Raw genomic sequence first — 17,198 nt, 5'->3', positions numbered from 1 at the left:
CACCACTTTTAAAAAGCTAATACCATGTGCTTCTCTTTAAACTGGACTTATGTTTAGTACAGCATTCCCACTCAAACAATATATTCCACAACATAGCTCATTCCAGGGAGAGTATCAAATAAAACCCAGCAATCTACTGCCAACATTTTAAGTCATTGTTGTTGTTTAGTCGTTCAGTCGTGTCCGACTCTGCGTGACCCCTGGACCAGAGCACGCCAGGCTTCTTTAAGTCATTAAAGTCCTGTCTTCTTTAAGTCATTAAACTTCCAAAATTGGTTTTTCATACTCAAAGCATGGAGTACATAGAGGCCTTTGTGACTTTGTTAATATTTTAGGGGCTCAACTCCAGAGATCCCACCATTAGCACTAATGAAAAGTACATTAGTGCAGGGGTTAGCAAACTTTTTCAGCAGGGGGCCAGTCCACTATCCCTCAGACCTTGGGGGGGCGGAGTATATTTCTTTTGGGGGGGGGGGATAAATTCCCATGCCCCCAAAATAACCCAGATTCAAAAGGACACATTCTACTCATGTAAAAACACGCTGATTCCCGGACCATCCACAGGCCAGATTTAGAAGGCGATTGGGCCAGATTCGGTCCCTGGGCTTTAGTTTGCCTCCCCGTGCATTAGTGCATTGCACCAGTAATTTCCAACTGCGGGCACTAGAGGTACACTTAATGAATTACTACTGTTAGTTCACATTGAAATAATGAAAGAAATAGTGGGTGAAGTGAGGAAGAATAAAAGCCCAGTGCTTCCTTCAATAATGTAAAAGTGCTACTAAACAATACTAAAATTGATTCACATTTGTGACCAAAATCTGCAGGTGATAAAATGGCAGGGGAAGCCATTTAGCCAAATATTCTCCAGGAAATGATACAAGATTCAAAATTATGCTAGATTTGCCCCAATATTATTTGTTGTCTTAATCCAGTGCTGGTGTTTAATCTTTTTCTGTTCACCACTTGCATGTTTTAAAGGGATCCATGAAAAATATGCTTGTGAAGATGTTGCCCATTGGTGAAGGTCTTAGATACAGCTAGGTTAGGAACCTAGGACACTGCCTTCTTCCTGATCAGATAATTTGTCCAGGCAGCTCAGTACTCTTGACTGATCTGTAGTAACTCTCCAGGGTCTCAGGCACAAAGGGATCTTTCCTATCACCTGCAGCCTGCAGTCCTCTTAACAGGAGATGCCAGGCACCGTAACCAGGCAACTTTTGCATGCAAAGTATGGGCTCAATCACTATGCTAAGGCCCCTTAAGTCAAGTTAAGAATTGACAAATCAAGCAATAAAAGATCAAGATGATGTACATGAGTCTAACTGCCTCCATGTGCACCAAGTCTAACGCAGTTTCTTACCCTTCAAGGCTTTTACAGATCTCTCGGGGTGGGGGTGGCTGAAACGCAAGGAGAAAGAAAGGTCTGACCTTTACAACTACAATTTATCTGCATGAAGTGTGTCAGAAAAACAGCAGCTGTATCTTGGGAGTTCCCAAGTCTCCTACCTCCAAATAGCTGCATCCTTGGGACAAAGGCTTGCACACAGAGTGACTTCAAAATGTCTGGACAGCTTTCACAGGCTACGAAACTCAGTTGTCATTTTTGCACATCATACTATTGAAATAGTTCTATGCATTGCAGAAGTGGAGACCTCTATTCTTTCTTTGAACTGTTGCTTGGCAGTGGGCATTTTTCTCTTTTATGAAACATCAGCCAGTGACTCAGGACAAAAAAAGGAGACTTACAAACTGGATAAGCATATTGAGTATGAGAGTGCAGGAGCCTGAGGGTAACTGTGAACTTTGCCTTCATATTTTCATTATGCCCAGTGCTGGGCCTTTGCCTTGGGCAAATGCTTTTAAATACATTTGTAACTATACAGTTGGCGGCTTCTCACAGTTCTTGTGGTTGTTGTTGTTTATTCAATGTATATACCGCCCTTTATCTGAAGATCCAAGGGCAGTGTACAACAATAAAACATAATTTACATATCATAATAATAATAATAATGAAATCCAATAAAACTATCACAGGAAAATAATAATAATAACTGTCCGTCCCCCCACATTAAAAGGCCTGGGTAAAGAGGACGTTTTGCACTTGGTGCCTAAAATATGTAATTATGGTGCTAGGCAAGCAACACCTGAAAGGCCCACCTCTCTGAAGTAAGACTTATATAAAAGTGACTCACCACAATCATTTGAGCCACATAACTTTCGGGACCAGTGTATTCTGTTGGATCTTTCACTCTGACCAGAACGATGAAGTATAAATAGTGCCACATGTTGTGTTCTGCCTTTATGTGCTCCTCAAAGGAAACTGTCTTATTATCAAATTTGTCTCGCTCAAGCCCTGCAAAAAAGGAGACACACACCAAAAATATTTCATTAGTTCCATCATCTTGTCAACACTTGTCTTAATTACAAGTTCTTAATTACACACACAGCGTAAAAGCGGAGTCTTCAAGACCAACAATTTCATTAAGGCATATATCAGATATGATATTTATTTCTAGTATTTGTTTTCCATCTTTGCAAAAAGAAAAAAGAAAAGGCTCCAGATGATGTACAATAAGAAAGAAATCTAAAATAAAGGGGATGGAAATGAAGATAAAATCTACCAGGCTGCCCAAATGCTCACTATCCAATTTCTCAGAGGAATAGCTTCTATAACAATAGATGATGACAAACAAGTGATGATGTTGAGTTTCAGAACTTAGGTTGGTGACCTGGGAAACAGCAAATGTTTTATGATCCGAATGAAAATCCCTTTGAATTTCAGCCAGGATTATAAATGTTTGGATCTTTGCCAAATATCCCCCTTTCCTTCGTCCTCATCCCCTGAAACTTACCTTTCAGCAACAATGATTTTGTGAAAGTGGGAGCTGTGTGCTGGGCCTTCACCAATAGAGGGCTGCTAAGTATTTGAAATGAGCCAGAACTTTCAAAGATTTCAGATAACTCTTAATAAGAATTCTCTGAAAATGCTGGAAAGAACAAGCCAATTCAGAAACAAGATGGGGAAAGTTTGCCCATCTATAGGAAGACTCAAGCACTCCACTTTTGGGCTTCCACAGTAAAAAGGTAAAGGGACCCCTGACCATTAGGTCCAGTTGTGACCAACTCTGGGGTTGCGGCGCTCATCTCGCTTTATTGGCTTCCGGGTTATGTGGCCAGCATGACTAAGCCACTTTCTGGCGAAACAGAGCAGGGCATGGAAACGCCATTTACCTTCCCGCCAGAGCGGTACCTATTTATCTACTTGCACTTTTGACGTGCTTTCGAACTGCTAGGTTGGCAGGAGCAGGGACCGAGCAACAGGAGCAACTGCCGACCTTCTGATTGGCAAGTCCTAGGCTCTGTGGTTTAACCCACAGCGCCACCTGCGTCCCTGGCTTCCACAGTATTTCAACCTAAAAATTCTAATATAAGCATAACTGAGACTTCCATATACCTGTCTTGCGTGTTCAAGTGTTCCATGCAGACTAGCTTGCCAATGACCCTACTTATTTCTAAGATTTATTACCTACCAAGGTAAAGTTAAAACACCACCAGAATACTTTTTTTAAACAACAAACCAACCAACTCATCAGGTTAATTTACACTTTTCAAGAAGCCTACGAAAATATTTTTTAACTGTCAAGGGTAAGGGTAAAAAGGTGCATCTGCAGCATATGGCAAAAGCTGAATAATGATGATTCTAGACACACCTCTGTAGGAACTACCACAGAGAAAGTCCTCTGCTGAGCTCTTTGCCACTCCTTGAATTCCCAACCTTAACACCCAGGGTGGTCTCTGGGAAAGGAGGAAGTCTTTCAGATATTTGTGGCCCACATCATGCGGGGCTTCAAATTCCAATGTGAGCAACCTGAATTGGGCTCAGAAATAAACTGGCACCCAGTGCAGTTGATTTAGAATAGGAGTTATTTGGGTTCTAGAGATCACCCCAGCCAGTAACCTTTCCACTGCATTCTGGTTCAGCTGAAGTTTCCAAAGCATCTTCATTGGCATTGCAATTTGAAGGTTGCAAGACCACGGAGAACAGTGGCCATCATCTCTGTCTTAAAAGGGTCCATTACTAGTGAGCCAGCTGTAGCTGGAAACAGCCAATCTTAGTCACCAAACCCCTCTGGACCTCCAGTGATAATGCTGGTTCCAAAAGTATCACTGTTAATAATCTGCTCCTTCAAAGGAAGTGCAACCTTGTCTGGAACAGGTCATCTCCTTACCTTTTGGACCTGAGAACATGTAACGCCTCTATCTTATCTGGACTGGGCAAACTGTGATGGTTTGGGCAAGGGGTTGACGAGGTGTAAAGCAGGGCTTGCCAAAGGGGTTGGGGTTGGTGGGGGTGGGTAGGTGGGGTTGTCATGCACAGCTTGTACGTAAACAGGTCTGAAATAATTCAGTTACATACATGTTGTTTGGAGAACCAGACCACAGACCCTTCATACTGGATTAATCAGGTAATAACTGAAAGCACCCGAACATAAGTTATTAGTAGCAATGACAACACAAGACTAACTTAGGTTCTAAAGCAAGTGAACATCGATGTGATATTTTGACTGCCATTTGGTTTACTATCGGAAAGGAATAAGCTTAAATAAAACTCTTTAACACTGCTTTCCCCTCACCCAATTTAATAGCTCGCTAACACATACCACAAATGAAACAGGTTGTCTTCAAGATTTCCTCTTTTTTTTGTTTTTCACTTCGGAGATCTGCAAATGTATCGATTATGACTCCAAAAATTAGGTTCAGGACAATAATGATGACAATGAAATAAAACAGGAGATCATAGACAACTCGAGCAGCAAAGAGGGGTTCCTGAAATGACAATAATGTTTCTACGTGATGTCAATTTGCACCCAGCTGAGAAACATTTACTTTGGATCATCTGTGTTTTCAGAGCATCCACTCAGGCCAAGCAATTACATCCTGTTCATTTTATGTTGATGCGGTGGGAAATATGTATTATATTTCCACATTAAAAAATAAACCCCACCCCACAACTACCCATGGTTGTTCTGTTGCATCTGGTTTGGTTTACACTGACAAATTAGCTTGGTGACATGAAAATCTATTAAGTGAATATGGGTATTATCCAGCCAAAGCAAGGAATGGGATCAAGGCACTCCCTTTAAAACACTCCATATAAAATCAAAAGGCATCTGTCTGTCTATCTATCTAGCATGCATGAGCATGAAGCTACATCATACAAAATGCTTACATCTTTAGAAGGCTTTCGGAGCACATCACCCACTCCACCACCATTTCTCAGGCCCTGGTTCAGAACTGTCACAATACACATTAGCAGAGTGTCACATGTCCTCTCAATCCCATCCTCATCTGGTTCTTCATCTGTGGATGGAACACATGTATGTACATGATACAGGACTCCACTAAGCTTTTAACTAATGGCAGAACTAGACAAATGTAGAGAACATGTGGTTGCTGCCAAACTGGCAGACAAACACCTCCACTTTCAGTAATGAGTGGTAGAATAAAATGCCTGACTAATTGTGCTGAGAATTTCCCCCATCCCTTCAAGCTAATGAAATGATGCACTGACAGAGAAACTCTCCTTGTGATTATGTAATACCTTTTTTTTTCTTTTTCTGGACATTATGGGCAGGGCAGAGGAGAGGAGGATACACATGGTGGCTGCTTTTAGGGGCAACTATGTGTTCTGCATATAATCTCATTTTGGTCTAACTAAGCAGCAGATACTTGCTCAGGGAAAAACAGAAAATGTTTTGTGAGCATTCTACCAACCTAATTTTAAAGCTGGTATTGTAGTACTACAGTTCTCCTTTGAACATGTATCCATCATTGCTGTTAATCTTGTGGTAGGAACAGTGCCACTTTCTGAGAGAACAAAGAACAAAATGTTGGCAATGGAATGATTTGTTGCAAAAACATATGTACAGGGTATCAGCAGACACATTAAAAATTAAGACAGAAATAGGCTGACAATTTCACATTTTGGAACCAAATTTCAGTTTCAGATATACTCACTTGATCAAGGACATAAATTTAAATACATTGCAAAATCTGTGGATAAAAGTCTTTTGTTGCTTTATTAATTTGTACGAGACAGCTTGAGGTAGACATCTCTACCTTTGTTTTACTTAACAACAATTATGTAAATAACATTTGAACTCCCAAATAATTGTGTGTTCTGGCCATGATAAAACCCACAAGTCACCAAATCTGTCACTTAGTGTCAGAAGAAACAGTGAAAGAAGACTGTTGAGGAAGAAGACTAAAGCACTGGCAGTAATGAAGAGATCAGGGTTTCACATTTACAATATATCACAGGCATTTTACTGTTGCTTCTGCCTAAATTACAGAACTGACATCAAACAGAACTCCATCTAGTTAGGATGAAATATATTCAAAGCTAGAAACAACTATCAGATATGAAAATAACATCAATTTTTAAAAATCATTAAAGTATTCACAAAGAATGACAAGGAGGACACTGAGCTGAGGCATCATCTTTTTAAATCCAGAATATTTAAAGAGTTTCAAGGATGAAAACATTGTTTGATTCTCATTTATAAATATGTATGGAGTTGAGTAATACACTAATTTAACATTTCTAAAGTGAGTAAACGACGTATATATCAGCTTTATTTGATCAAACACCTATTTTGCCTTATGCATCACAAATGATGAATCTGTGCTGAAAATAAAGGATTTGAAGGAGCAAAGTTCACAAAATGATACTACCCAAATAAGACTCCATTATCTATCTAACATTCTGTTGTCACTGGAAAGGAGATGGATCCTATCTGGAATTAATAATACACTACAGTGGAAACAAGTTTTGCTAGTAGGAGTAATACCTGTGATAGGTGTTCTTTCCACCTCCATGATGAAGTCATCTTTCAAGAACAAGAACCCAACAATGGAGAAGAGATACACAAGGATGAGCGCTAATACTGCAGTCAAAATAATGGAGCGTCCATTCCGCGTAACACTTTTAATTACATTCAGTAAAGTCTCCTCTCTGTACACCAAGTCAAATAACTGGGGGGGGGGGGGGCAACATAAAACAGAAAAGTGATCAGCAGAGCTCCTTAAAGTGATTGCCACCTGAACTCAAGTAATGCAATAGTGCAGACATTTTCAAACTCTGATCTGGGGGACCCCAGGATCAATTAAAAACTTACAGATTTCTCAATGAGAAAATCAGTAATGTAGGACAAGCTTCTGTGAAAGGCAGGTTGCCCACCAAGATCTATCCTCCCTGCCTATGTGCAGCCACGTGTCTGCTGAGTGTGTTGTAGGATGCACTCTCATTTCTGACTGTGTAATGCAGGGGACTAACAGATAGTTCAGTGCTTTGCATGAACTTAAAAACCACTGCATTAGAGGAATAAGCAGCACAATGATTTCAGCGGGCATTGTCCAGAGCTGGCCCAAGACACCACTTTCTGTCAATTCACATAACTAATCCTAAAGCATCAAGATTTTTCCATGACATACAAATTGCTTTATGTTAATGATATTAAAGCAATCTTAACACCTGTAGGATTATTTTGTATAGTTTTTTTGTTTGTTGTTGTTTTATGCGGATGACTGCTTGTTCTTAGCTCTCTTGAATATTGGAAGCAATTGGACAGAAATACTTAAACCAGCAAGTAACCACCTTCTGTATGGCTCTCTGTTATAATGGGACAACAAAACAGTATGGAGAATATCACTGCAATCCATCACAAAGAGGTCCTAGGTGCACAAGTTTAAAAAGTGGAAGAAAAAAATGGGACTGGATAGACACACCATATGAACACCTTAGAAAAAATACAGTGGTGCCTCGCAAGACGAAAAGAATCCGTTCCGTGAGTCTCTTCATCTAGCGGTTTTTTCATCTTGCGAAGCAAGCCCATTAGCGGATTAGCGGATTAGCGCTATTAGCGGTTTAGCGGCTATTAGCGGCTATTAAAGGCTTAAGGGATTAGCGGATTAGCTGCTAAAAGGCTATTAGCAGCTTAGTGCCTTAGAAAAAGGGGGTGAGGAGCAAAAAAAACCCCCCAGGAATCGCAAGACATTTTCTTCTTGCGAAGCAAGCCCATAGGAAATTCGTTTTGCGAAGCACCTCCAAAACAGGAAAACCCTTTCGTCTAGCGGGTTTTCCATCTTGCGAGGCATTCGTCTTGCGGGGCACCACTGTATTTTAAAAGAACACCACCCGAGTACAGGTGCTTTAATCATGTAATAACTAGTAATGCAATAACTATGATTATTAACAAATCCAGTATTATGGGTGAATCATCAATACTTAAAATGAAGATAGTCAAAGTGAAACAGGAAGCCTTTAGCTGCATGGTAACAGAAGCGGCAGCTTAAAAATGCTGCAGCTCCACCAGTCTCATTGACTGCCTCATGTAACTACCTACTCTTATGCAGCAAACTAGACCATGGCAAAAGCTTTAAAAAGCTGCCAATGTTGCTACAGCACTGATGGATGCACCAGGGATGTATGGGCTGGGTCAACTGCGAGCAGGAACAAATGTGTTCAGACCCTATGAGGGTTATAACACAGCAAAATGGAGCTCCTCAGCAACCTTCAAAGCCAAGGAAGGAAGGGGAGGTGTCCTGGTGATGGGCGCGGCGGCCTGGGATGGAACTCCCAAGTAAGTAGGGATTTCCCTGTATTCCACAGGTGAGCTGCAGAAAGAATGTGGTTGGTCAAGTGAGCCATGGACTCCAAAAGGTTGAAAACCTCTACAGTAAGGGATAAAGACATAAGGCTGGCTCAAAACATTTTGGCTACTCAGGTAGAAAACCCAAATGGCATTCACTAATATTGTATGTTTATTAAATTTATATCCCATCTGTGCACTGGATAGCTCAGTTGGCTGATAACACCAACGTTGCAGGTTCAATCCCCATATGGGACAGCTATATATTCCTGCATTGCAGGGGGTTTGAATATATGACCCTCAGAGTCCCTGTTCTATGATTCTATTATCCAAGGAACTCAAAGTGACATACACACTTACCCCCCCTCCATTTTATCTTCACGAATACTTTGTGAGGTACTCTGCCCAAATCTAATTCAAATACATATTACTACACACGGGCTCAGTACCCTTTCATTTCAATGGCACTTTGCCTACTTGCCTAGTAGGCAAATCTGTTACCATGCAGCTAAAGGTTTCCTGTTTCATGAGCATGGAACTGATGCTCATGCATCAGATCTGTCCATCTCCTCCTCTGTCACCATGAACAATGCTCTAGATCTGCTGCCTGAGATGGCAGCCTCACCTGCCTTAATGATAAAAGTGATATGATCTAATATTATGACTTCATTTCCAAGCATCTGCAAAGATGCCTTCAATGAATGTGCTGTATTCCACAAAAAAGTACATTCTGCAAACAGAGGTGAATAATACAAATAAGTATATTTTTTTTGGTTTTAAGTTCTTGTTTAAAGAAGGAAGAGGGAACGTCAGTTTAAAGAATGATGTTCTTTAAACTTGCATCACTACTATTGCTATTAATCAATGGTATTAAAATATGTACATATTTTTTACCCACACAAACCAATAAGAAACACATCCTTCATGGTGTCAATCATCCTAAGATGATTGAATTGTATATCTAAAAATGCAATATGGGTGTGACTAATGACCAACATATGTGGACAAACACAAGCGTCATACAAATGGTGTCAGAACACCAGGATTGAGATCTAACATGAATCAAATGAGTTGTATTTTTCATTTTGGCAAAACAGCCACACTCCAGAGATATACTCACCAGGAAGCTGTAAAAGAATTCATGCACACAGAGTCCCAGCATGCAGACGAGGACATAGGCAACGTGGTAGAGGAAGGCCATATCCATGATGACTGCTCTGTATCCACGAGTAAATGTGCCTCGATTCCCAACAAAGCTCACCAAAAATACAATCTTGTTACAAAGCTGGGGGAGTGGACAAAAATTGCTATGCTTCAATAATCTGAACCATATCTCTTTAGAATATCACACCAGGAAAACATTTAGAATACAATATTAACCATATTATTACCATATTATCCCCCCTCTTTATATATAGTCAATCTTCGTTTTACCACTGCACACACTGGTGGAGCATGCATAGCGCAGAGGTTTTATTAAGCGGATTTTCCAACTGCACAAATTCCCTATCAGACACCCCACACTAATTTGTGTGGGTTTTTTTAAGGCTATAAGAGTCAATAGTTTTTATCTACTGATGATTCATTTATTAATCTGTCTTAGTTTATTAACTAACAGGTACAAAAAGAGAACTATTTTAAGGGTATTTACAAGGAGGTGACAAAGCATTACTGCTCAGAGATGGAGATGAAGAACTGGAACTTCTGGCCAAATTGAAGTTTGCTTTAAGTATGGAAACTGAATGCATTCCACTTTTCTATAATTTGTGTACATGCTGTCCCTGCATTTAAGTGCTTAATAATCACATACGCTTAGCGTGACCATTTGTCCTCCCAAGTTTTTCCAACTCCACATTATCAACCGTTCACATTCCCCCCCCCCCAACACCACATATTATCTCCAACTGCCCACAAAAAAACCTTGAACTGGTGGGGTGTAATGCTAGCTTCCTGGTAGTTATGTTGCTGCTGTTTACCAGGACAGAGAGAGGTGAAGTGGTGAAGCACTGGATTGACTCCACAAGTGTGCCTGCACTGCGCTGACCTCCCTGGCTCCTTTGCTTCCCAGTAAGTAGCAGTGATACAGCTACTGGGACATTAGTGATGGGGCTCCACCCCACCAGTCAAGCAGCTTTTGACCAGGAGAAGCATTGCATCATGGAATCTACTACACTGGCAGTTAGAGCTGTTTCTGTTTCAGCAAAGGATCCCCATGCCCAGTTTGGTGGTTCTACAGATCTCAAATGAGCCAATGGAAAGAAAAGCATATCACATTTTAATTTCAGGGTTTTAATCTCCATAATGAAATGGACAAAGTAGGCCTAGTAATGTGCTTGCAGCCCAAATGTGTTCACCCTTCCCTTTTCTTTGAGTTGAGGCTTGAAATTGAACAGATTATTTGTATACCCTACTACCTTAGTTTTTTAATGGCCCGAGATGAATGGAAAAGAGACAAACAGCCAACTTTATAGATAAAGTGATTATTGGAAAACTCATTCTGAATTTGACCAGACACGGGTTAGAGCTCAATATCGAGCCTACCAAGTGGCGATGATGATAGCGAAGAGGACCTTCTTCACTGCCTTTATTGCATCTGCAGAAAACAGCAGCAGGAGACTCCTTCAGGTGGTTCACAATGTAACAGAACCACCTGTGTCATAGACATGGTATGGACCCCAAGATCTCCTGCAATGATTTTGCAGTTTTTTGCAGATAAAGTTGCTCAGATTTGGAAAGAGGTAGACTCTACCATAGGAGCAGGGCCCGGGCATGAAAGTGCTAGAGTCCTGTCCATTCAAGTTGCACGGGGTCAGTTCCAACCTGTTACCTCCGAGGATGTGGACAGGTTGCTTGGACAAGTGAAACTGACCACCTGTCTCCTTGATCCTTGCCCATCCTAGCTCATAAAAGCAAGCCAGGAAGGACTGGGCGATGGGCTCTGAGGGTGGTGAATGCTTCCCTCTGTGAGCGAGCCTTCCCAGCCACGCTGAAAGAGGCAGTTATTAAACCGCTTCTTAAAAAAACATCTTTGGACCCAGCCAATATGGCCAACTATTGCCCAGTCTCAAATCTTCCATTCTTGGGCAAGGTGATTAAGCAGGTGGTTGCTGAACAACTACAGGCACGTCTGGAGGATGCATGCCATTTGGATGCCTTCCAATCAGGATTCAGGCTTCATCATGGGACTGACACTGGCTTGGTTGCACTGGTCAATGAACTCTGACGGGCCAGGGACGAAGGTGAAAGCTGTTTCCTAGTTCTGCTGGAGTTCTCAGAGGCCTTTGACACCATTGACCACGACATCTTTCTGGATTGTCTAGAGGGGCTGGGGCACTGTTATACAGTGGTTCTGCTACTTCCTCCTGAGCCGTGTCCAGAAAGTGGTATTGGGGGATGAGTGTTTGGATCCGTGGGCTCTCACTTGTGGGGTGCCTCAGGGTTCCATCCTCTCTCTGATACTCTCTGATGCTTCTTGTTATCTACATGCAGCCGCTGGGAGAGATCATCAGGGGGTTTGGGCTGGATGTTCATTAGTGTTCATGCGGATGATACCCAGCTCTACCTCTCTTTCAAATCAGAACCAGTGAAGGCGGTGAAGGTCCTCTGTGAGTGCCTGGAGGCGGTTGGAGGTTGGATGGCGGCTAACAGATTGATGTTGAATTCTGACAAGGCAGAAGTACTGTTTTGGGGGGACAGGAGGCGGGCAGGTGTGGAGGACTCCCTAGTCCTGAATGGAGCAACTGTGCCCCTGAAGGACCAGGTGCACAGCCTGGGAGTCCTTTTGGACTTGCAGCTGTCCGTGGAGGTGCAGGTCAATTCTGTGTCCAGAGCAGCTGTTTATCAGCTTCATCTGGTATGCAGACTGAGATCCAATCTGCCTTCAGACTGTCTTGCCAGAGTGGTGCATGCTCTAGTTATCTCCTGCTTGGACTACTACCTTTGAAGGTGACCTGGAAACTTCTATCTGACTTTTAGAAGACATTTGAAGGCAACCTTGTTTAGGGAAGTTTTTAATGTTTGATGCTTTATCATATTTTTAATATTCTGTGGGGAGTTGCCCAGAGTGGCTGGGGAAACCCAGCCAGATGGGCGGGGTATAAATAATAAATTGTTGTTGTTGTTGAAGTACTTACGTTAGCAGCACCAAGAAGGATCAATGTAGGCCCAAGGCCAATAGTGTATATGGACCTGAGCATTACAGATACCAGAAATGGCCGAATACCAACAGGTTTAGGGAAGAAGAAAAGCAGCAATGTACATATGCCTACTGCTATCCAGAGAAGAACTGAAAATAACGGAGAAAGTGTGCCTAGAAAGAAAAAGAAAGAAAGAAAAAATCATTATAACTTTATAACGTAAAAACTGTATTACTGATACAATACCAGTGTCCTGTCCAACTCAGTATGTATAGGAAAAATTGTATTTACATATTTATACTTTTTCAGTCATAATGATGTAGAAGATAAAATGAGCAAGATGGCAACAAGGCCGGGAGCCCTTTTCTTGTGCTTTTAGTAGTGCCTTGATCTGCAGACATTTTTTTCCTGCAGTGAAATGATTTCAGCAGATCAAGCTGTGGCAAAAGCACTAAACAGGCTGGGCCATTCCCAACTGCAGGTGGGTACCTATCCTGTAGGTAAGTGAGTGTGGTTGTTTCTGGAACACAGTCAGAATCCAGGAGCTGTTAATGAAGCGACTAGGCTCTTTACACCAGTGTTTCCCAAACTTTTCCCAACCATGGCCCCCTTCTGACCTAGTTTCCTTGGGCATAAGCAAAGGGGGGTGAGGGTAGCTGTCCCCCCAAATATGTAAAAATCAATACAAATTAATACAAATCTTAGGTTCTGCCCCCCCCCCAAATTCTGGCTACACCCATGCCTCCCCATCCTACGGGTAGAAAGGTAGCTATTTAAATGTTTTGTTTGTAAATAGAACATGTTTTATTTATATATATATATTAATTTATACAAAATACAGTTACATAAAATGATAGGAACATAATGAAATATTGTTGAAGCAGGAAAACATAGAACCATAGAGCTGGAAGGGACCCCAAGGGTCGTCTTTCGAGTGCAAACCCCTCCAGCGTAGGAAACTCAGCTAAAGCAACCCTGACAGATGGCCATCCAACCTCTGCTTAGAAACCTCCAAGGAAGGAGAGTGCAGAACCTCATGAGGGAGATCCATCTTCCATGTATTATAAAAAGTAAATAACACTTATGTGACCCCAGTTATTTGACACAGAGTGGGAAAGCTACAGATACAGTCCAAAAGGTGCACAGGAAGTTCTGTATATATGGGGAATTAAAAAGCTAGTGGTCCTCACTGACTTGGTGCAAAAAAGATATTGCTATCTGGAGGAGTCCTGGTTGCCTAGAAAAAACACTATAGCCCCACCCTTAACCTTACTCCCATAAGGCCCACTGAACTCAGTGCGGCTTTCTTCTGAGTAGACACTTCGTTCTTTGCTACAGTAGATGCAAGCCAGCAGCACCAGACAACCCCACTCAGCTAGACTCCAACCCGCGGGGTGGACTCCAGCCCGCACCTTGAAGAGCCGGGCCGACGTTGCCGATGGGCCCTGCGCTCCTTGGCAACATCCGAAGGCCCTGATCTGCTTGCATGGATTGCACCCCATGCCTTTTTTCCCAAATAATATTTATTAAGTTTCCAACAAATTAAACACAACACTGCAAAAGACCAAAAAAGAAAAAAACATACAATACAATACAATACATAATAAAAGAAAAACAAACATAATAAAACAAACAAACAAAACAAAACAAAAACCATTTAAAATTTCAATTTCAACATCTTATCTTTCTTTCCCTTATTTCCTCGACAGCCTCACACCTCCCTTTTTGTATTCCACTTCTATTAATTGTTTCAGCAATTCCTTTCCATCTTCCTCTGTTTTCTATCCTATAATTGTCTTAACACATTCTAATCATATTTTTACCTTTAATGCTCAATTAATCTATTTATACTTAATTCCTTATAACATTTCTAGAGAAGCCATATAACTTCATTCCAACGTTCTTCTAACATTCATTAATTTTACAATACTTCTATAAATATTCTTTAAACTTTTCCCAGTCTTCCACCGACTCTTCTCCCTGGTCTCGGATCTTGCCAGTCTTTTCCACCAATTCATCTAGTCCATCAACTTCATCTGCCATTATCCAACCCTTCTGTGCTTCCAGGAGACAACCATTCTCTCAGCCAGTAAAAAGCAAAAAGACTTCCGGGTTGGTGCCTCCGGCAATGGCGGAGTTCCTCTGATCAGGAGGAACTTGCCCCGTAGGAATTTGGGTCTGTACCGCTGCGGCGAAGGCAGAGACCCGTAAAAATCACAGGCGGGAGAAGCCTGTGAACGTGGGATTCGGTGGGCACCTTTTGCGTCTCCCCTACTCGCGGGGAAATCTGGTTTCGGGGATCCGGAGCAACGTGGGGTGAGCGGCGCGGTGCTTCGAATCGTCTGCTTCTTCCACGGAGCGAAGCCGCATAGCTGTTGTCGGAGAGGATTGACTTTTTCCTGTGGACAATTTGACTCCAAAATAATTACCTGTGAGTAGAACTGAGACGGGAAAATTGGATTTTAAAAGTTTAATTTGGCATCGAAACGGGGAGGTTCAAAACAGGAAGTCCGCCTTCCCTATTTGTAAACAGATTGAGGCAAGGAGGCTGTAGGCTGAAGTCTTGGAAAGCCTTTGTAAAAGTCTAAATTTCTATCGGTAAAGAGCATAAAACCCCCCCTTGGAGGCAGGAGAAGAGGGGGGGAAGTTCTGGACTGAGTATGCCTGCAGGAGAGAGTGAAAGGAGTTAAAATAAAGCCGCTCTGACCCTGGAAATGGGCTGCCAGTAGGACTGACGTTTTGGAATGTTCATTGACAGTATGTAGAACGTTCCTTGACAGTTAGCGAAGGAAGAGAAATACATTGTTTCTATTGTCGCCGGCTGCTTCGAAAAAGGAGTAAAAAGTAACTGGAATCTGAAATTAACTTTGGATGGTATGAGTTTTGTTTAAAGGGGACATTGTTTCCCTCTAGTGGATGTCTCTGAAATTGGTTACTTTATAAGAGCTGGGCTAGGGGACTTCCAGCTGCAAGATAAGAACTGTGAGAATTTGAGATTGACCTTGATTCTCAAGTGTTATGGTAAATGGAAAGGAAAAAAAACAGGTGAAATGTCGACAGAAGAGGCCTTAGTGGTTGTATTAGTGAAAATAAACGATTCGTTGGAACAGCTTCACAGGAAGATTGACAATTTGGGACCAAAAAAGGTGGACACTAATACAGAAACCATTCAGAGATCGATACAGGAATCTATTTTGACATGGCAAACTGCGGATGAAGTCAGGGAGAAAACCCTTGCTGTTGAATGTAAAACAATACAACTGGAGTGTGAAAGAGCCCCATCCATTCAGAAGCAATTCGATGTGACATCTGATATGATGGAAAAACAGAAGAATTTGAGGACCAGAGCCCTATCTGAATTGGGAAAGGAAAGCTTGACAGAGCTTCAGGAGGAGACTGGACTTACATTGGTTGAGAAAGAGAGGCTTTTGGGGGCCAGTATGACCGCCAAAAATGTGAATTTATTTAAGGGTAACTGTGAAGGACGTTGGTTTGAAGAGAAGGGGGATTGGGAAACATGGTCAAATCTGAAGTTGCCATTGTTGGGCCGAGTTGTTGTGGTGGGGATGAGGGTTGCAGTGATGCCGGGGATGTTGCTTTTGTTCCAAATAGTGCAAGTTTTGGATGGGATGGATTGTATCAGGAGGTGGCAGAGGGATGTTTTTGGAGTGGTCTGGCAGGGCAGGAAGCCTCGAGTAAAACTTAAGATATTGACGGATGCCAAAGAAGGAGGTGGACCTGCCCTGTCAGACCCCTAAATTTTGTTGTGGATTGCACCCCATGCCTTGCAGAGTCAGGCCCAGGCTGCCACCAGGCCTAGCACTGGTGGCAGCAACAAGCAGCTCTGGCTCACCCAGCCCTACCCATTGCCACCCCACCACTGCACTTACCTGACCTGGGGGTTCTGGATTGCAGGCTCTACTGGTCAAAAGGGGAGCCTCAGCAATCACCCTCTCCCACCGGAAAGAAATCAGGATTGATTGGCCAATCAATCAGGATTTTAAAAAAAGAAGAAGAAAAATTGTTTTTCACTTCCCTCTGTGGTCCCCATGCCTCGTGCTGTGGCCATTTATGCAATTTTTACCTGTGGCCCCCCTGGAACATCCTGGGACCCCTGCTCTAGGAAACACTGCTCTACACCGCCATCCCTGATGTGCCTTGTGCTGTGCTGTAATAAATAAGCAAAAACTGCAAACTTGGGCTAAGGTCAAGCGAATAGTAGAAGGGGATACAGTATGGACTCATGCATGCTTCGGTTCATAATAAAAGTAGAAGTGGATATGTTTATGTGTTGTCATAGTTTGCAGGAAGAAGGAAGACCCTATCGCCACAAGCTGCAGACTAAAGCTGCTTTTAAACATGCTATGTTAAAACTCTGCTAAAGGTATTGATAAAGGGATATAAACCC

At 42.2% G+C, this 17,198-nt stretch overlaps 2 protein-coding genes across 9 annotated transcripts in view; one reads left to right on the top strand and one right to left on the bottom strand.

Annotated features, from left to right (window-relative positions):
* The window catches only part of NUDT5 (nudix hydrolase 5), a 1,423,229-nt gene that overhangs the window by 687,836 nt on the left and 718,195 nt on the right, over positions 1-17,198 (top strand). The window contains exon 8 of the transcript XR_014502123.1: positions 14,895-15,225. The gene's annotated coding sequence lies outside the window, so the exon portion shown is untranslated. The remainder of the gene's footprint in view (positions 1-14,894; positions 15,226-17,198) is intronic.
* The window catches only part of ITPR2 (inositol 1,4,5-trisphosphate receptor type 2), a 320,952-nt gene that overhangs the window by 9,108 nt on the left and 294,646 nt on the right, over positions 1-17,198 (bottom strand). For 7 of the 8 annotated variants that reach the window (XM_083399206.1, XM_083399209.1, XM_083399210.1 and 4 more), the window contains 7 exons: positions 12,788-12,963; positions 9,775-9,939; positions 6,855-7,038; positions 5,779-5,871; positions 5,234-5,364; positions 4,665-4,830; positions 2,196-2,356 (listed from right to left, as the gene is read on the bottom strand). In XM_083399206.1, the coding sequence (XP_083255332.1) occupies positions 2,196-2,356; positions 4,665-4,830; positions 5,234-5,364; positions 5,779-5,871; positions 6,855-7,038; positions 9,775-9,939; positions 12,788-12,963 (1,076 nt within the window). Of the gene's footprint in view, positions 1-2,195; positions 2,357-4,664; positions 4,831-5,233; positions 5,365-5,778; positions 5,872-6,854; positions 7,039-9,774; positions 9,940-12,787; positions 12,964-16,803; positions 16,959-17,198 lie in introns of those variants that run through there. The other variant, XM_083399213.1, reaches the window with a different exon arrangement.

Source organism: Podarcis tiliguerta, assembly GCF_965153285.1.
Source record: "Podarcis tiliguerta genome assembly, chromosome: 10".
NCBI classification, from domain to species: Eukaryota; Metazoa; Chordata; class Lepidosauria; order Squamata; family Lacertidae; genus Podarcis; species Podarcis tiliguerta.
This window is presented reverse-complemented; position numbering and strand designations above follow the sequence as displayed.